Below are 16,413 nucleotides of genomic sequence, written 5' to 3'. Positions count from 1 at the left end.
TTGAAAAACAATAAAAGGTAAATATATCTTTGAACTTTAAAATACAATGGAAATGGATGACAATGGCAAAAATATAAAGAAAAAACATAAAGTTTCATTAACACACAAAAATAGATAAAAACAAAAACAAAACAAAAAAATTCTTTGTCACACAAAACATCCTATCATGTTCAGCCAGCTCAACCACCAATTTCCGTTCACATTCTGTGTTCAAAAAGTGTGTAAAATATTATTAAATTATTTACCAGGTCAATTTACATATATTTAATTATTTGTTGTAGAAAAACTACGCCTAAAAAATTTGTATTAACTTAGTAAGAAAAAACTAACGGGATCTAGTTTAGTTGAAAAGAATATTAATTTACAGACAATAGATTTTAAGTTTAAATCTACACAACATTATAGTGAGAGAAATTTTAGATTATCGTCTGTATTCACAAAACTTGGTAATTAAAAAAAAACGAATGGAAGAGTCAAATTGAAGTCTTCTACTTGGAAACATCGAAGGCAAAATAAAAAGCGTTAGGGTTGTCATATTCTTGATTTTGATTAAGGAAATTGACATGCAATAAATAAAACGGAAAGTGACAAACAAAGATTTTCTCCTAAATCTTCTAAAAAAAAGATTTTCTTTCTAAACGTAACAGTCCAACGGCCTTAAACTGCCGCCAGAACACGTGGCAGTTGGCTGAGCGACACGTGGCTGTCCTTGCCAACAGCATGAAAGCAAAAGATACGCCCCACCACTCACCTCTTGACGCGTGTGGATCCGCGTGTTGACCCCTAAGCCGACTTTTGGGCCGACCTTCCATTATCACTAATTGCTTTCTTTGCTAATCACTTGGTTTCTTTTTTTTTCTTTTTTTTTTATATATTTTTTATAGAATATTTGATGCGAGTTTTATTGATGGCTTATGCTCGTACCTACCACCGACCTTGGGTTGGGTCCTTGACTGTGTCCATTGTCATGTGGGATATTTTTGTGGTGCAACTTTCGCTTTGGAAATTTCTAAGAAGCATTTGCGTTGAAGAAGAAGTTGGTGAAGCTAGCTCTCTCTCTCTCTCTCTCTCTCTCTCTCTCTCTCTCTCTCTCGTGATAAACTTGTTATGTTGAAGTGTTATAATTGGTTTACAAGTCATTTTCCCTTGGGTCTATTTTTAGAATTGTTGTATTCTTGTTGTGCCATATCATATGAAGAAAAAGGAGACCCGAATTATAACCCAAAAGGATATTAAGGTATTTTTAAGGTTGGCAATGCTTTATGCGTAAATGAAATTTCATTCACAACCGAAAGCCAAGATACAAAAGAGAATCTGATCATTTTTATAGGGTTTTTAACAAGAGGAAAGGATAAGTCTCAGCTTTATTTTTAAACTTTTTCGAAACTTTTAATTATGTGCTTTAAACGGTCACACGTCTCGAACAACTCATCTTTTATGCAAATAATGTTAGTGTGAAATGTGTGATATCTAATGATTTATTAGGAGATCTGAGTTTTATTTATATTTATTTATAAAGGAGAGATAAGGTATGGCTGATATATATAGATATGAGGTAAATATATATATATATATATATGTATAGAGCTTCCATTGAGGGATCCTTATGAGATCCCTCAAATAAGTTGAGGGAGACCCTTATAGAGCCCACTTCGTATTGTATTTTACTAATCCAAACATCTATTTTGTAGATACTTATTCAAAGATCATCTCTACAAAAAATTACTTAAATTTGATATCATTTGACCACTCAATTGAATTAATGAAATTTTAATATTTTCTTGAAGTATCGTGTTAATTGATTTTGTAGGATACAATTGGATATTGAAACAGTTTCCGATTTGTCAAATTTTTTACTAGGATGATCTATGAATGTAGACTTAAAAAATAGATGGTTTCGATCATAAGGGACCTTATTTGAAAAATTCCTCAATAAAAAGTACTATATATATAGTTGCTAATAAATATCTTTCCTTCAAAATTTGTAAAATTTAGTTGATCTCTTGTTCTCTCATTGTCACAGCTAATTAGATGAATAGAAGACAAAGTGAATCCAAATCAATCATGATCCCTTAAGTGGAGAATTGGCGCCAGTCAGCCCAAGGTTTACTTCTTAGGCCCATTATATGACAAAGCATTCTAGTCCCAAAATTGGTACCTGACGCCCATTAGATGAGAGAGCTCATTTCATCTTAGCTTTACTGCTACTCCAGCTTTACCTTGCACAATATTTTGAAGGCCTCAGTCGGAGCAAAGAGTACTGCCATGATGCCATCCTTAAGTTTTCCATTTATCTCGCTTGAACGTGATCAAGGATTATGGGACGAGTAATTAAACATCCTAACTTTATATTTTGTCTTATGATTTGATTTGTGAGACATCTTAGAGGGCTATGCGGTTTGATTACAATTATATTAGACATCTCATTTTCACGCGCCAAAATATCGAATTTGTCACAGCAGCACATACCTTGAGTATATCGAAAATACAATACCCGAGTTTAAACCCCCCATAAACTAGAGTCATTTAGTTGTGAAAAAAATAATACAAAAAGCTCAACAAAGTCTACCAAATTAAGGTAATTTAGAAATTTGTTGCAGTCCACTATTGGACGACGACGTGCCTAATTTAAGTAGCGTCACATGAGAATTACTTGAAAATGTAGAATTTGTCAAACACAGAAAACAAGTTGCCGGAAAAAACAAACGAAAACCATAATTTTATTTTCTATGTTCTTCATCTATCCAACCAAGAAAGAAAAAAGAAAAGAAAAAGGATGAGACAAAATTGGAAAAGACCAAGACCTTTTGTTATCTAGTTGTTCCATGCACATGCATGCATGTACTTAATTATTGTGGCCTTTATTACATTTCTTAGACCAAGTGAGGAGGGTGGGTTGCATGGGCAAGACCATTCTCCCCTCCCTAATTCCCTCTTTCCTCCCCAGTTCCCCCACTCTTTCCTTCCCAGTTTCCCCCCTCTCACCGAATGTGGCTATTTATATGAGCTTTCAGGCTTGATAATTCCAATCAACCCAAAAAGCCTAACTAGCTAGGCAGTGGAAATGGCTGAACTTGCTGTTCCACTAGCAATGCTGCTAGTTAATAACCTCATCGAAAAACTCAACCGTCCAAGTCCAAGCAACGCAAAACGTTGAAAGAGCCCAGCAAATGTTGAGGAGGATGAAAGCCTATCTTGCAGAACACTCATCAGACCAGATTGATGAAGGCCCCCAAGTGATTCGAATTCGTGCAAAAGAGATCCAAGATACAGTTTACGATATTGAGGATGCTCTTGGAAAGTTTGTGGCTGAGATTCCACATCACTTCCACAGCAATAGATTCTCTCGGATGACGCACGACGTTAAACATTTCCCCTCTGTATTGAAAGCAAGCATAAAGTTATCAAACAAGCTCAAAAAGATTGAAAGAGGAAGCACTTTTTATTCACTTCTTGACCCACCAATTCCCAACACAAGACCTGAAGAAACTTATAATAATTTGGTTTATCACCAAGTTGTTGAAGAAGAAGACACCGTGGGCTTTGAGGAGCCTAAAGAAATACTCATCCAACAGTTGGTGAAAGGAGATAATCCAAGTCCTCTGAAGATTTCCATCGTGGGTCCTGGAGGCTCTGGCAAAACCACTCTTGTAAACATTGTTTATGGGAGCAGAAGGGTGCAAGGATTCTTTGATTGTCATGCTTTCGATGATGTTCCGCGCACCTCTGATTGCCGAAATCTCTTGCTAAGAATGTTGAGCAAATTTGAGGACCGAATGCAAGAACCAGTTGGACATCGTCATCATTATGAAGAAATAGATCCGCGGGACAAATTGAGAAAACTTCTGGACCAAAAGAGGTATGTGGTCGTTTTAGATAATGTTTGGAGCGACCATGATTTGGGATGCATTGTAACTGCTCTGCCAAAAGGTTTGCCTGGGAGTAAAATAATCATAACTACTCGAGCCTCTAATTTAGCTTCTCTGCATGCAAATTCTGCCGAGTATATTCATGATTTGAGTAGAGTGTTATCATGGAAAGATGTCACCAAGCTGTTCTGCAAGAAGGCATTTCAAGGAAATAAAGGCGAAAGTCCAGAGGAGCTTCAAGTTTGCGCAGAAAAAATCCTCAAGAGGTGTGAATACTTGCCCCTTGCAGTTTCAGCTGTGGCTACTTTGCTATCCAAGAAGCCACAAACTCCGTTCGAGTGGGAGAAGTTCCATAATAGCCTTGTTTACAATCTTCCGATTATTGAACAAGTTTGGGTTCCAAGTTACAGGGACCTTCCAATCGATGTACAAAGTTGTTTCTTGTATTTCAGCATGTTTCCTGAAGACTACTCCATCAAGTGTGAGAGGCTTATTCGCTTGTGGGTAGCTGAAGGATTTGTGACCCCGAGAAGAGGAAAAACAATGGAGGAGGTTGCAGATGGTTGTCTGAATGAACTGATTGGAAGAAATTTGGTTGACGTGAATTCAACGGAGATTGATGGGAAAGTAAGGACTTGTCGAGTTACGAGCCTTGTTCGTGAGTTCGTCATTTCAAAAGCAGAGAATTTCATTAATGTCGTGGAATCAAACAGCACTAGTACTAGTCATTCAGGTCAGAAAATTCGACGCCTTTCTGCTCATTATGCTCCTATCAATAATTCGTCAAGAGGGTGTAGAGACTTGAATCGAACAAGTACCTTACTAGTGTTTGGCTCTAGCCAGCCGACAGTGCTTTCCTCTCAACATGACGAGCTTGGAAATGTACTTAAACCCCTTAAATATTTAAGGGTTTTAGATTTTAAAGGTGTTCCTTTGAAGGACTTTCCCAAATCTATTCTTGGCCTCTCTCTCTTAAAGTACGTAAGTATGAGGAAAACCAAAATCAAATCAGTTCCAAGTTCTATAAAGAAGCTTTCACAGTTAGAAACGTTAGATCTTAAGCGAACCCAGGTGATCGAATTACCAAAAGAAATCTATGAGCTCCACAATATGCGCCATCTTTTGGTCAGTCGCGGCTGTGATCAAGATGATGATGGACCTGCCCAAGGAGTGGAGGTGGTTTCCTCAGACAACATCAGAGCTTTATCCGAATTACAGAAGCTGTCACTAATTAAGGTGGAAAACAACAAAGCAATCCTAAATGTTGGGTTTTAGAGAACAAAAGCGTGATTTTATTTATTCAACAATAGATGGGTACAAGGCTTTATAGAGAACCAGGCTTATTGGCCTTCAACAACTAGAAACTGTTTGCTAGGCTTATTGGCCTTTTGGCTTATTGGCCTCTTCTCTCTCTTTTTTACTGGCTATTTGGCCTGTTCTCACTCTCTTGGCGTTGTACAAGAGACAACAACATCTATTTATACACTAAAGCTGCCGCCATTCTCCAAGTCACTACTTTATAATATAATATTACCTTATTACAAGATTTTTAATAGGACTTTTCTAGAGTTTACAATAATCATCTCTTAAAACTTGATTTTGTCAAAATTAGTGAACTTTCTTGAGTTTTCTAATTTCTTCTAGATATTTCTATATTCTTTAAGTGTGTATTAAATTTAACACTAAAAAGCTTAGCAGAGTTAACTGGTCTTAGAAAGTTGAGGCTGACAGATGTCAAAGAAGAACATGGAACGGAGCTGTGTTGTGCCATTGAGAAAATGAAGCGCCTTTCGACGCTTGAAGTGAGATCAACAAAAGAGGAGGAGTATCTTGATTTGGATCATATGAGATCCCCTCCTCGCTCTCTGCAACGCATCTGTTTGAAAGGGTGCCTCGAACGTACGCCACAGTGGATTTCCTAACTTTACAATGCTGTGAAGTTTAGCTTGAAGCGATCAAAACTGGATCCTAAATCCAACCCACTTTAGGCCCTTCAAGCTTTGCCTAATCTGATTGAGCTCAATCTAGTTGACTATTATACCGGGGTGTGGGAGCAAAAATTAAGGCCCAATTAACAAGCCACTTTCCACGAACCCTAAATTTAGGGAGTGGAGGGAATCAAATAACATGATATCCACTACCATTGAGAATAGAGATAAATAAGGGATATGGGACTTGGAGTCCAAGGGTTCAATGTCTATAAAAGGCTAAGTAATCCCCCAGCATAGGGGGAGGGAGTTATGATTGATTTTACTGCAGTATTCATGAACGAGCACTGACTTGAGCGTCGGAGTGTTTTTTTGCAGGTACTCCCTTCCTCACTCAATGGTGATAATCAAAGACGGTGTCTGGCTTCTCAACATGGAAATAAAAAATTACTTGTTGGAGGATCCGAAATTTTTCTCTCCAATAGTTGACACCGTCTGTGGGAACTGTACAAAAAGCCATATGAAGGAGCAAGGGACACTGTATAATTGAAGGCTCACCCGTGCTACAATGGGGGCAAGAGTTGACTCCCCAAATAAGAGAAGAATTTCTAACTCTTTATATCTCTCACAATTTAACGATTGGATGAAAATATTGCATTCTATGTTTGCACTTCTCCATACACACTGAAAGTTTTATGTGAGCATTATCAAAGTCTTTTATTAACATTGCTTATTGCATCATGTAACAAACGGATTGAATTAGGGGGCAGATGCTAAATCCTTCGAACGGGGATATGTCATTCCCACTTGATTATCTACATAGTGTAATATATTGTGGGTGCCAGATTTTAATCTCTCTGTTATTATCTCAAAAACATTAATCATCACAAGGATATACTCGATTGTCATTCTCACGGTCGTACTCATGACAACCCAATTCTTTTGTTGTGAGGAGATGGCGGCAGGCGGTTAAATGCTTCAAATGATATCTTTTCTTATCTCACTTGATTCTCTACTAAAAACCGGGACATAATTAACATGTTTTGGCTGCCCAGATTCTTTATTATCTCAAAGTACAAGATGCAGTTGTTGGTTGAAATGTTGTCCCCATACGTGCACATTTGTCCGACTACAATGGGGTGTTGTGATTTCTAAACTAACAAAGACGCCAGGAGAACAGGGAAACTCAAAGGGAGAGGAATAGCAGCAGACTCTAAACTGCATCTCTTGAAAATGAGGAGCCAGAATGCCAAATTTGTACTTGGATGTGGACTACACAGATAAGAACCATCTCATTCATTTTGATCAGTTTAGAATTAAATGGACTTGGTCGTTCCTCTTTGACAAAAAGAGAAAAACGTTGAGTCACTAAGTTACATGTGTTTCTTTGAAATCTGGATGCCCATCTATCCTGCAAATGCATATCGCATTAGACGTTCAAGCATAATCAATTTTATGTGATTTACTACACTGCATTGGAGTAACCACACCATTTCATTGTGAGAATTGTTTTGTGGACTACGCCACATCATTGATTTTAAGGCATGTGAGTAACAAACTTATATGCCTATCACAAAGTTGCACTGGACTTGCTCGGTAATCCATATAGCTGTATTAGGAGATATGCCCATGTCGCCGCCACACACTAATAGGCCACATAAGTATATATGCTTATGATGGCAGTGCACACGGTGGGCGTGGGTTGGGGTCATCTGTGCGGCTGTGCCTTCGTAGAAATTTCAATATTTGAAATCGCAAGCCTGTCATATCTTTCTTGCTTATGAGAACAGTATGCTCATGTTTGGAATTGCTCAAGTATCGTGACCTCTGAAATCCTTACTTGCACATGATGATTTTGTATACTTACACTTATTGATTGATTGAATGCTGAGAAGAAGAGTTTTTCAAAGCTAATGTTTTGCTCAAAAAAGTTAATGACTGAGAAACGCTTTAATCGCACGCTAGCAAAGAACTATCCAGAAGACAAACAATGCAAAAGTAAGGAGTGTAGGAAACACATGCTTGTCGGTGTGCGTTCAAAGCTTCTAAGCCAATGAAGATATTCAAAATTTCATTTCGGAACGAAGATACAGATAAGATCTTTCTCATTCCTCTGACGTAGTTTTTTTTAAATGCAATCCGTTCTTTGGCAAAGAGAGAAAAGAGGATATATTATGTTTATTTGGAATCTAGGGAAAGTATTAATCATGATGTTACTTGCTGTTCAATATATACCAGCACCTCATCTGATCATTTATGGCTGCTGTATACAATGACCTTGCGCTGGGGGCATCTTCTTCCCGGTGGTTGTGGCTAAAATGGTTTTTAATTGTTACAATGAGTAGAGAGCCAAGAGAACCGCGTGTGATGTCTACACTGTGCAGAAAGGCAGATTTATCAAGGCCAGCGAAGGTGACTGGTGCAATGCCCCTTGGGCCCAAACATTGCCGCCGTTGGAATTCAGCGGGAGCGTCAGGTCCAACCTTTTCCTTTGCAGTGAATTGCATGATTTGCAACAAGCAAATAGCGAAGCTATTAGCATCTGAGTGATAAAGAATGATGATCCTGGTCTTATGACCCATGAGCTTATGGTATGTCTAGTGCGATTTTACAACAGTTAATTTTTTATTGTTGGTGAAGCCCATGGCCTGAAAGGCGTATGATCAGAAGCTTTTAAATTGATTATACACATACTAAGATATTTTACTTATTCCTCTTACATTTGGGAGATGAGAACAGTTTCATTTATGGCTCTATAAAATGCTTGAATTTGAATCCAGTCATATGTTGCTCAATAGCTAAATATGCTACTAACCCTACGTATTGATTCATACATAGGTGAAACTTTAGAGTACATTGAAAATGATTTTTGTTGATGAAATTAACTTTATATTCTTGTATGGTTAGAATTGGTTGACAACCTGTTAAAAACGACCGCATGAAGGCCAACATGCCCCTCTTGACTGCATATGCTGAATAACTTTGTGTGGTGGGGCAACCATTGCACCACTCAGGATAAAAAAGAAAACTTAAAGAGTTTTCTCTATTGCCTATTTCTCTATATGGCAAATTATGAAGTTAGCAAACATGCACTCTAAACTAACGGGGGCATGTCAGTACTCAACTTATGGTCGAAGACCGCTCTTGGCGAAGGCAAAATTCATGTCGAAGACAAAACTTGGATGAAGGCATAATTCAAAATCATGGCATGCTCGTTGTTGAAAGTAGTCGAATACATGATTGAAGAGCATACTTATGGTTGAAAACCATACTCGTCCACATGCTTGTGATCGAAGATCGTACAAGTCAACTCACAAAATTCTACACACAGTGAATTCCCACAAAGAGTATTTTCTCTCTCTACACCTCGAGACACGTGTCCATAAAGAGAAAATGGGGCAGATGTGAGAGCAAAAATTAAGACCCAATTAACAAGCCACTACCCATGATACATATATATATATTGATAAATTGTTGAAAAATGGTTGGTTGGTAGCCCTAGAGCTTTAGTTTTATTTCTTGTTCTTTTCCAACTTCATTTTCAAGAAAATTGAAATTTCTTGCCACCGCGGCGTACACAGTACACCTGCTGTTCTATGTCATAAGATAAAGACAGATTTTATTCCACGCGGATTCAGTTTGGAAGAATATTGTTCACTTAATCAACGTAGGCCAAGCTTCTTCTCAAGTGGGGGTGGCTATGGTTTTGGCTTTCCTTGTCAGACTATTATATCAATGACGATTGCCAATTGGGGAACTAATATTACGAACACCAACTATATTCAACACTAATAATGATATGCTATTTCAATTTGGCATCACCCATTAATCTGAGGGGAGGTGATCACGGTTTGGTGCCCGTAGTATTACTTTCATAAAAAATTAAGTTACAATCCAAGTCAAAATAAGAAATGTAAAACATTAATTGGAAATAATGAACGGAGTGACTTTTTATTTTTATTTTTGATATATGTTTATAAGAGAACAACTTTATTCAACTTTAAAAACATACATTGAAGCAACTGTAAAAGCTAGAGAGCATATAAACGTGACCTCGTTAAAACCTTGCCTTAAAAAACCTCAAAATGAGGAAAATCCGGTCAAGGAAAAAGAGTATCACTGCACCTCCTAAAACTCCAAAAAAAAAAAAAAAAAAAAAGGGGAAAAAACTACAACTCCTTTTCCAGAAGTAAACCCAGCTAAGGAGGCATCCACCCAAAAGAACAAAGACGATACAACTATCAAATACATAGAGCTCAGTTGAATTACCCCACTACCCCACACATCTTATTCTACATAAACATGCCACTACATACCATAAAGACTTCGGAATTCAGTATGCATGTCATGGACACAGAATTCCTCTAGTTTCGTAAGACCCTCTATGCCAAGAAGTAACCTCAGATTCTCACATTTGGACATGGTTAGCTTCTTAAGCACAGGCATTGCCCCATTCTCGACTATCATAAAATTTAGTTGATCAAGTTGTTGGATGCGTAATATCTTTAGCTTCTGGAACGTTTCCACTTGAAATTCTAACTTCTCCCCGGTATAATAGTCAACCAAATTGAGCTCCATTAGATTAGGCAAAGCTTGAAGGGCCTCAAGTGGGTTGGCATCAGGATCCAGTTTTGATCGCTTCAAGCTAATCTTCACAACACTTTCAAGTTGAGGAAACCACTGCGGTAAACTTATGAGGCGCCCTGCCAAACAGAGTCGTTGCAGAGAGCGAGGAGGGGATCTAATATGATCCAAATCAAGATACTCATCCTCATTTGTTGATCTCACTTCAAGCGTCGAAAGGTGCACCATTTTCTCAACCGCGCAGCACAACTCTGTTGCATGTTCTGCTCTGAGATCTGTCAGCCCCAACTTTCTAAGACCAGTTAACTCTGCTAAGTTTTTTAGGATTGTTCTGTTGTTCCCCACCTTAATTAGTGACAGCTTCTGTAATTCGGGTAAAGCTCCGATGTTGCCTGAGGAAACCACTCCCACTCCTTGGGTAGGTCCATCGTCATCTTGATCACAACCGCGACTGACCAAAAGATGGCGCATATTGTGGAGCTCGTAGATTTCTTTTGGTAATTCGATCACCTGGGTTCGCTTGAGATCTAACGTTTCTAACTGTGAAAGCTTCTTTATGGAACTTGGAACTGATTTAATTTTGGTTTTCCTCATACTTATGTACTTTAAGAGAGAGAGACTAACAATAGATTCAGGGAAGTCCTCCAAACGTACACCTTTGAAATCTAAAACCCTTAAATTGACAAGAGTTTTAAGTACTTTTCCAAGCTCATAATCGTCCGAGGAAACCACTGCCTGCTGGGAAGGGCCAAACACTAGTAACGTACGTGTTCGATTCAAGTCTCTAACCCGTCTTGACAAATTGCTGATAGGAACATAATGAGCAGAAAGGTGTCGAAATTTCTGACCTGAATAAGTACTACTACTAGGGCTATTTGATTCCAAGATGAGGACGTCATCTGCATTTGAAATGATGAACTCGCGAACAAGGTTCAAAACACGGCACGTCCTTACTTGCCCATCAATCTCCCTTGAACTCACATGAACCAAATATCTTCCAATGAGTTCATTCAGATAACCATCTGCAACCTCCTCCTTTGTTTTCCTTCCTTTTGGGGTCACAAATCCTTCAGCTACCCACAAGCGAATAAGCCTCTCACGCTTGATGGAGTAGTCTTCAGGAAACAAGCTGAAGTACAAGAAACAACTTTGGAGTTCCATAGGAAGGTCTCTGTAACTTGGATCCCAAACTTGTTTAACAATCGGAAGATCTGAGCCAAGACTGTCATGGAACTTCTCCCACGCGATTGGAGTTTGAGGCTTCTTTGATAGCGAACTAGCCACCGCTGAAACTGCAATGGGCAAGAATTCACACCTCTTGAGGATTTTTTCTCCCCAGGCCTGAAGTTCCTTTGGACATTCGCCCGAATTTGGCCGAAATGCCTTCTTGCAGAAAAGTTTGTTGACATCTTTCCATGATAACACTTGGCTCAAATCATGAATATACTCGGCAGAATTTGCATGCAGAGAAGACAAATTAGAGTCTCGAGTAGTTATGATTATTTTACTCCCAGGCAAACCTTCTGGCAGAGCATTTACAATGCATCCAAAATTATGTCCTCTCCAAACATTATCTAAAACGACCAGATACTTCGTTTGCCTCAGAAGTTGTTTCAATTTTTGCCCCGGATCTATTTCTTCATAATGATGCTGATGATGAAGTACAACTGGTTCTTGCATTCGGTCCTCAAATTTGCTCAACATGCTTAGCAAGAGCTTTCGGCAATCAAAGGTGCGCGGAACATCAACGAAAGCATGGCAATCAAAGAATCGTTGCACCCTTTTGCTCTCATAAACAATCTTTACAAGGGTGGTTTTGCCTGAGCCGCTAGGACCCACAATCCAAATCTGCAAAGGCCTTGAAGTATCCCCTTCCATCGTATCTCCTTCCATCAACTGTTTGATGAGTTTTTCTTTAGGTTCCTCAAAGCCCACAATGTCTTCTTCCTTAACAACTTGGTTATAAACCAAATTATTATAAGTTTCTTCAACTCTTGGGTTGGAATTTGGTGGGTCGAGTGCTTGTAGTGAACCAAAAGTGCTTTCGATTTCTTTGAGGGTTCTTATCAAATTTCTGCTTGCTTTCCATACAGAGAAAGAATGTTTAACTTGGTGCCCCGTCCGAGAGAATATATTGGAATGGACGTGATGTGGAATCTCAGCGCTAAACTTCGCAAGAGCATCTTCAGTATCGTAAATTATATCCTTGATCTCTTTTGCACGATTTTGAATTACTTGGGAGCCAATCTGGTCTGATAAGTGGTCCGCAAGATAGGCTCTCATCATCGTCAACATTTTTTGGGCCTTTGCAAGATCAACATTGGCCTCGCTTGGACGGTTGAATTCTTGGATGAGCTTCTCAACTAGCACAGATGCTTGTTGAAGGGCAAGTTCAGCCATTTCCACTGCCCAGCTGGCTAGCTAGGCTTTTTGGGTTGATTGGAATGATCAAGCCTGAAAAGCACATATAAATAGCCACATATCGTGTCTCCAAAATAAGTGGAATTTTAAAGGAGAAATTTTGAAGGGGGTGATTTCAACATATTTGGGGTGTCTTTATATGTATCAAGTCCCCTTTTAAAATGAGTTATCTCATTTTTATTAAGAAAATACTTCCCTCCCGTTAATAATAGTGTGACATGTGTGCATGAGTTTTTTTTGTTTTTTGTTTTAGTTGAGTTTTTGATGAATTATTTTTATATGTGTCAAACTATAGTTCGCAAAAATGAGGCAAGCATTATCTTTTTTATTACTCATTTTTCCCTCTAAAATAAATATGACAATCAACTACAAATCCTGATTTAGTGCATCTTTTACCACTAATCAAAGTTTAGATTATGAACTAGGTTTGAACAACCATAAATGCATACACAACTAAGTAATATTTTATTCACGGATCCCAAGGTTCTATATTTAGAAGTTGTGCATTTACCCGCATTTCGTGATATCTAGACCATTCTAATAATTTAATGGTCTAAAATACGACACTTCAATTTTTAACTTTTGACACCTATCTATTTAATTAACTTTAACCCTAACACTGTTAACTCTAATTATTATTTTGTTTTTAAAATGATAAATAATGTATTTTTTTTATAATAAAAATAAATAGAGGAAAACCCATAAACCTATCATCAGCCACCCATGACCCACCCCAATTCACGGCAATCCCTTCCCTCCTCAGAGCCAAGCCAACCTCCCCTCCTCTTTAACATCTCTCTCTCTCTCTCTCTCTCTCTCTCATTTTAGTGAAGCATCATTTGCACAATCCTCTATATTTTCCTTATTGTGCTTGGGTTTGAGGAATTTGCAACTGTGCCTGTGTCTAAATTGATGCCTGACTGAGCAATTATGACGGGGCCTTCAATTTTAACCTACAAACTGGAATGTCCTGGTCCATATGCATATCGGTGAGAGGACCAGTTGCTATCCAAATGATTTGGTTCATGTCTTTGTATTCTTGCTAACTGGCGATGTCTTTGTATTCATGGAAGAGAGAGAGTTGTCAACGGTGAAAGGTGGATAGGGGTCGGGGTGGCAGTCGGAGTTGGGTAATGGGATGACTGTTAGGTTTATAATTTTTTTCTTTATTGTTCAGTTTAATTTGTTTATTTTAAATTAGAGCTAACAGTGTTAAGGTTAGATTAATTAAATAGATAAGTATCAAAAGTTAAAAATTGAAGAGTAGTATATTGTACTATTAGATTATTAGAATAGTCTATATATCGTAAAATGTGAATAAATATACAGTATCTAAATGTAGAGGCTCGAAATGCTATATTCACAACCGTGATTGGGATCTTCTTCAATAATGAATACATTAGCACGTTAAATTTTTAAGTGCCAAGGTATGTACTTATTATTATTTTTCTTTTCAATCTCCCTTTATTAGCTATTTATTGGTGTGCAAGTTGCATGCATATATATATATATATATACAGTCCCCTTCTATTGAGGGATCCCTCAAATAATTTTATTTGAGGGACGCCCTTTAGGGTACCCTACAATTCTTTTCCCAATAATCGAAACCATCTATTTTTTAGGTATTCATTCATAGATCATCCTTACAAAAAATTAGACAAATCGGAAACCGTTTCGACATCCAATTGTGTCTTACAAAATCAATGAACACGGTGCTTCAAAAAAGTACTAAAATTTCAATAACTCAATTGAGTGGTCAACTGATATCGGATTCAAGTGATTTTTTGTAGAGATGATCTTTGAATGAGTATCTACAAAATAGACTGTTTGGATGAATGAGATACAATTCGAAGTGGGGCCTACAAGGGGTATTCCTCAAATAAGTTATTTGAGGGATCCCTCAATGGAAGCTCTCTCTCTCTATATATATATATATATATATATATATATATTTTTGCAGAGCGACTTTGCAAGGCCATTTGAAATAATCTGATAAAGAAAGCAACAACCCACCACTGCCCGGTCGCCATTGAAATAATAATCTAACAAGGACTTCGATCTCGATTTTAATATGATAGTTTGGCAGACGCAGATATATAGTTGAGAAGATTCCCATTAACTCGTCCATTTATGTGTGGACAAATTCTAAATTTTCAAATACAAGGGGTGAGAAGCTTGGCCTACAAATGAACAAGTCAACAATATTCTTCCACAGTCAATTCCAATAATTCAGTGTTTGATGGCCTGGAACATCTAGTACACCGCCGCGGTGGCAAGAAATTTCTAAACACTACTGCTAAATAAAATTTGGCCACTTTTATAAATTAAAAGCGTCCCATTTAGTTAATTTTGGCCACTTTTTTATTTATTTATTTTATACAAATAATATTCTATTTTAATATAATATAAATTACGATGAGAGAGATTCGAATTTGAATCAGGTGCAGAATGAAAAGTACATCCGTTCTAGTAAACTTGACTACATCCATATATTTATTGAAGACTTATTTTTTAATTTCTTTATTGGATTGAAGCATGTATGCAAGCATACTTTCAACCGTTTCTGGGAGAGAAAAACGAAGCAATGCCATCCCAGCAAAAAACAAAAAATCATACATAGAAGATTCTCCAATAAGTTTTTAAGTTAAGAATTTGTTACATATTTCTAATATCGGCTATTGAATTACTTGTATTTTGCATATTAAATCTACCAAAACATTCACATATACATTCAAATAGTTTTCATTTCAAGCCTTTTATCTCAGAGATTCACCTTTCTCTCTTATTCCTTCATTCCTTCCCCTCCCTCCTCCCATCTTCCTTTCTCCTCCCATACATTTTCCCCCCCCGTCTATAGTTATACAAGAAAACAAAAGGCAAAAACAAGTGTTACCAAATGCGTCCAAATTTGAAGTTTTCAAATCAATAACGCGTGTGCTTATGTCATTATTCTTAAGTTTCGTATTTTTTTTAAAAGAGAAGCGATGACAGTATAATTTAATGTTTAATTTATAATTATGATATTAAGTTTTTAGGTTTGAAGGGAATGTTCAAGAGTGCTTTTATAGGAAATACTTATGCTTATAAATGCTTTTACTAGAAGAGCTTTTATCAGAAATACATCAAAATAGAATTATAAAAATAAATTAAAGTGCTTCGTTGAAAAGCATTTGCATAAAGCAGTTTTAAACCCATAACACTTTTATTCCAAAAGCAATGTCAAGCAAACCCAAAATTTAGTTTTTATAATTGGTTGTGATTCAAAGCGACAATAAAGAAAAAAATTTTCTATAATCCAATCTTAGTATATAAATATCGTAGACTCTCAATCTAATAAATAAAAATTAAGAAAGCGAAGTGTTGATTCATTGACTGATGTTATTTCAAATAAAACAAAATATGACTTGTCAAAAGAAAAAGAAATTAAAAATTGAACAGTCAAAATGGATGGCATGTTGTATGTGTCTCCGGCTGTGAATAATGACAAAGACCAAGACTTTTCGTTATCTAGCTCCTTGTCATTTCTAAGGAAATCTTGCGTCACAAAAATTCGACTTCTCTCAAGCGATGCCAATCATGATGTTCAATCCAAGAGCCCACAATATTTGGAG

General features: G+C 37.3%; 1 protein-coding gene and 1 pseudogene across 1 annotated transcript; one reads left to right on the top strand and one right to left on the bottom strand.

Moving 5' to 3' along the window:
- LOC18781209 lies at nt 2,692-5,377 on the top strand (annotated as a pseudogene).
- On the bottom strand, nt 9,723-14,142 carry LOC18781133 (disease resistance protein RPM1). Its single transcript, XM_007214417.2, has one exon. It carries the CDS (start codon nt 12,779-12,781, stop codon nt 10,106-10,108), a length of 2,676 nt encoding a protein of 891 aa, XP_007214479.2. The 5' UTR covers nt 12,782-14,142; the 3' UTR covers nt 9,723-10,105.

Source organism: Prunus persica, chromosome G4, assembly GCF_000346465.2.
Source record: "Prunus persica cultivar Lovell chromosome G4, Prunus_persica_NCBIv2, whole genome shotgun sequence".
NCBI classification, from domain to species: domain Eukaryota; kingdom Viridiplantae; phylum Streptophyta; class Magnoliopsida; order Rosales; family Rosaceae; genus Prunus; species Prunus persica.
This window is presented reverse-complemented; position numbering and strand designations above follow the sequence as displayed.

Coding starts and splice junctions, on each gene's coding strand:
- LOC18781133 (XM_007214417.2), bottom strand. CDS start 12,781: ATGGCTGAACTTGCCCTTCAACAAGCATCTGTGCTAGTTGAGAAGCTC.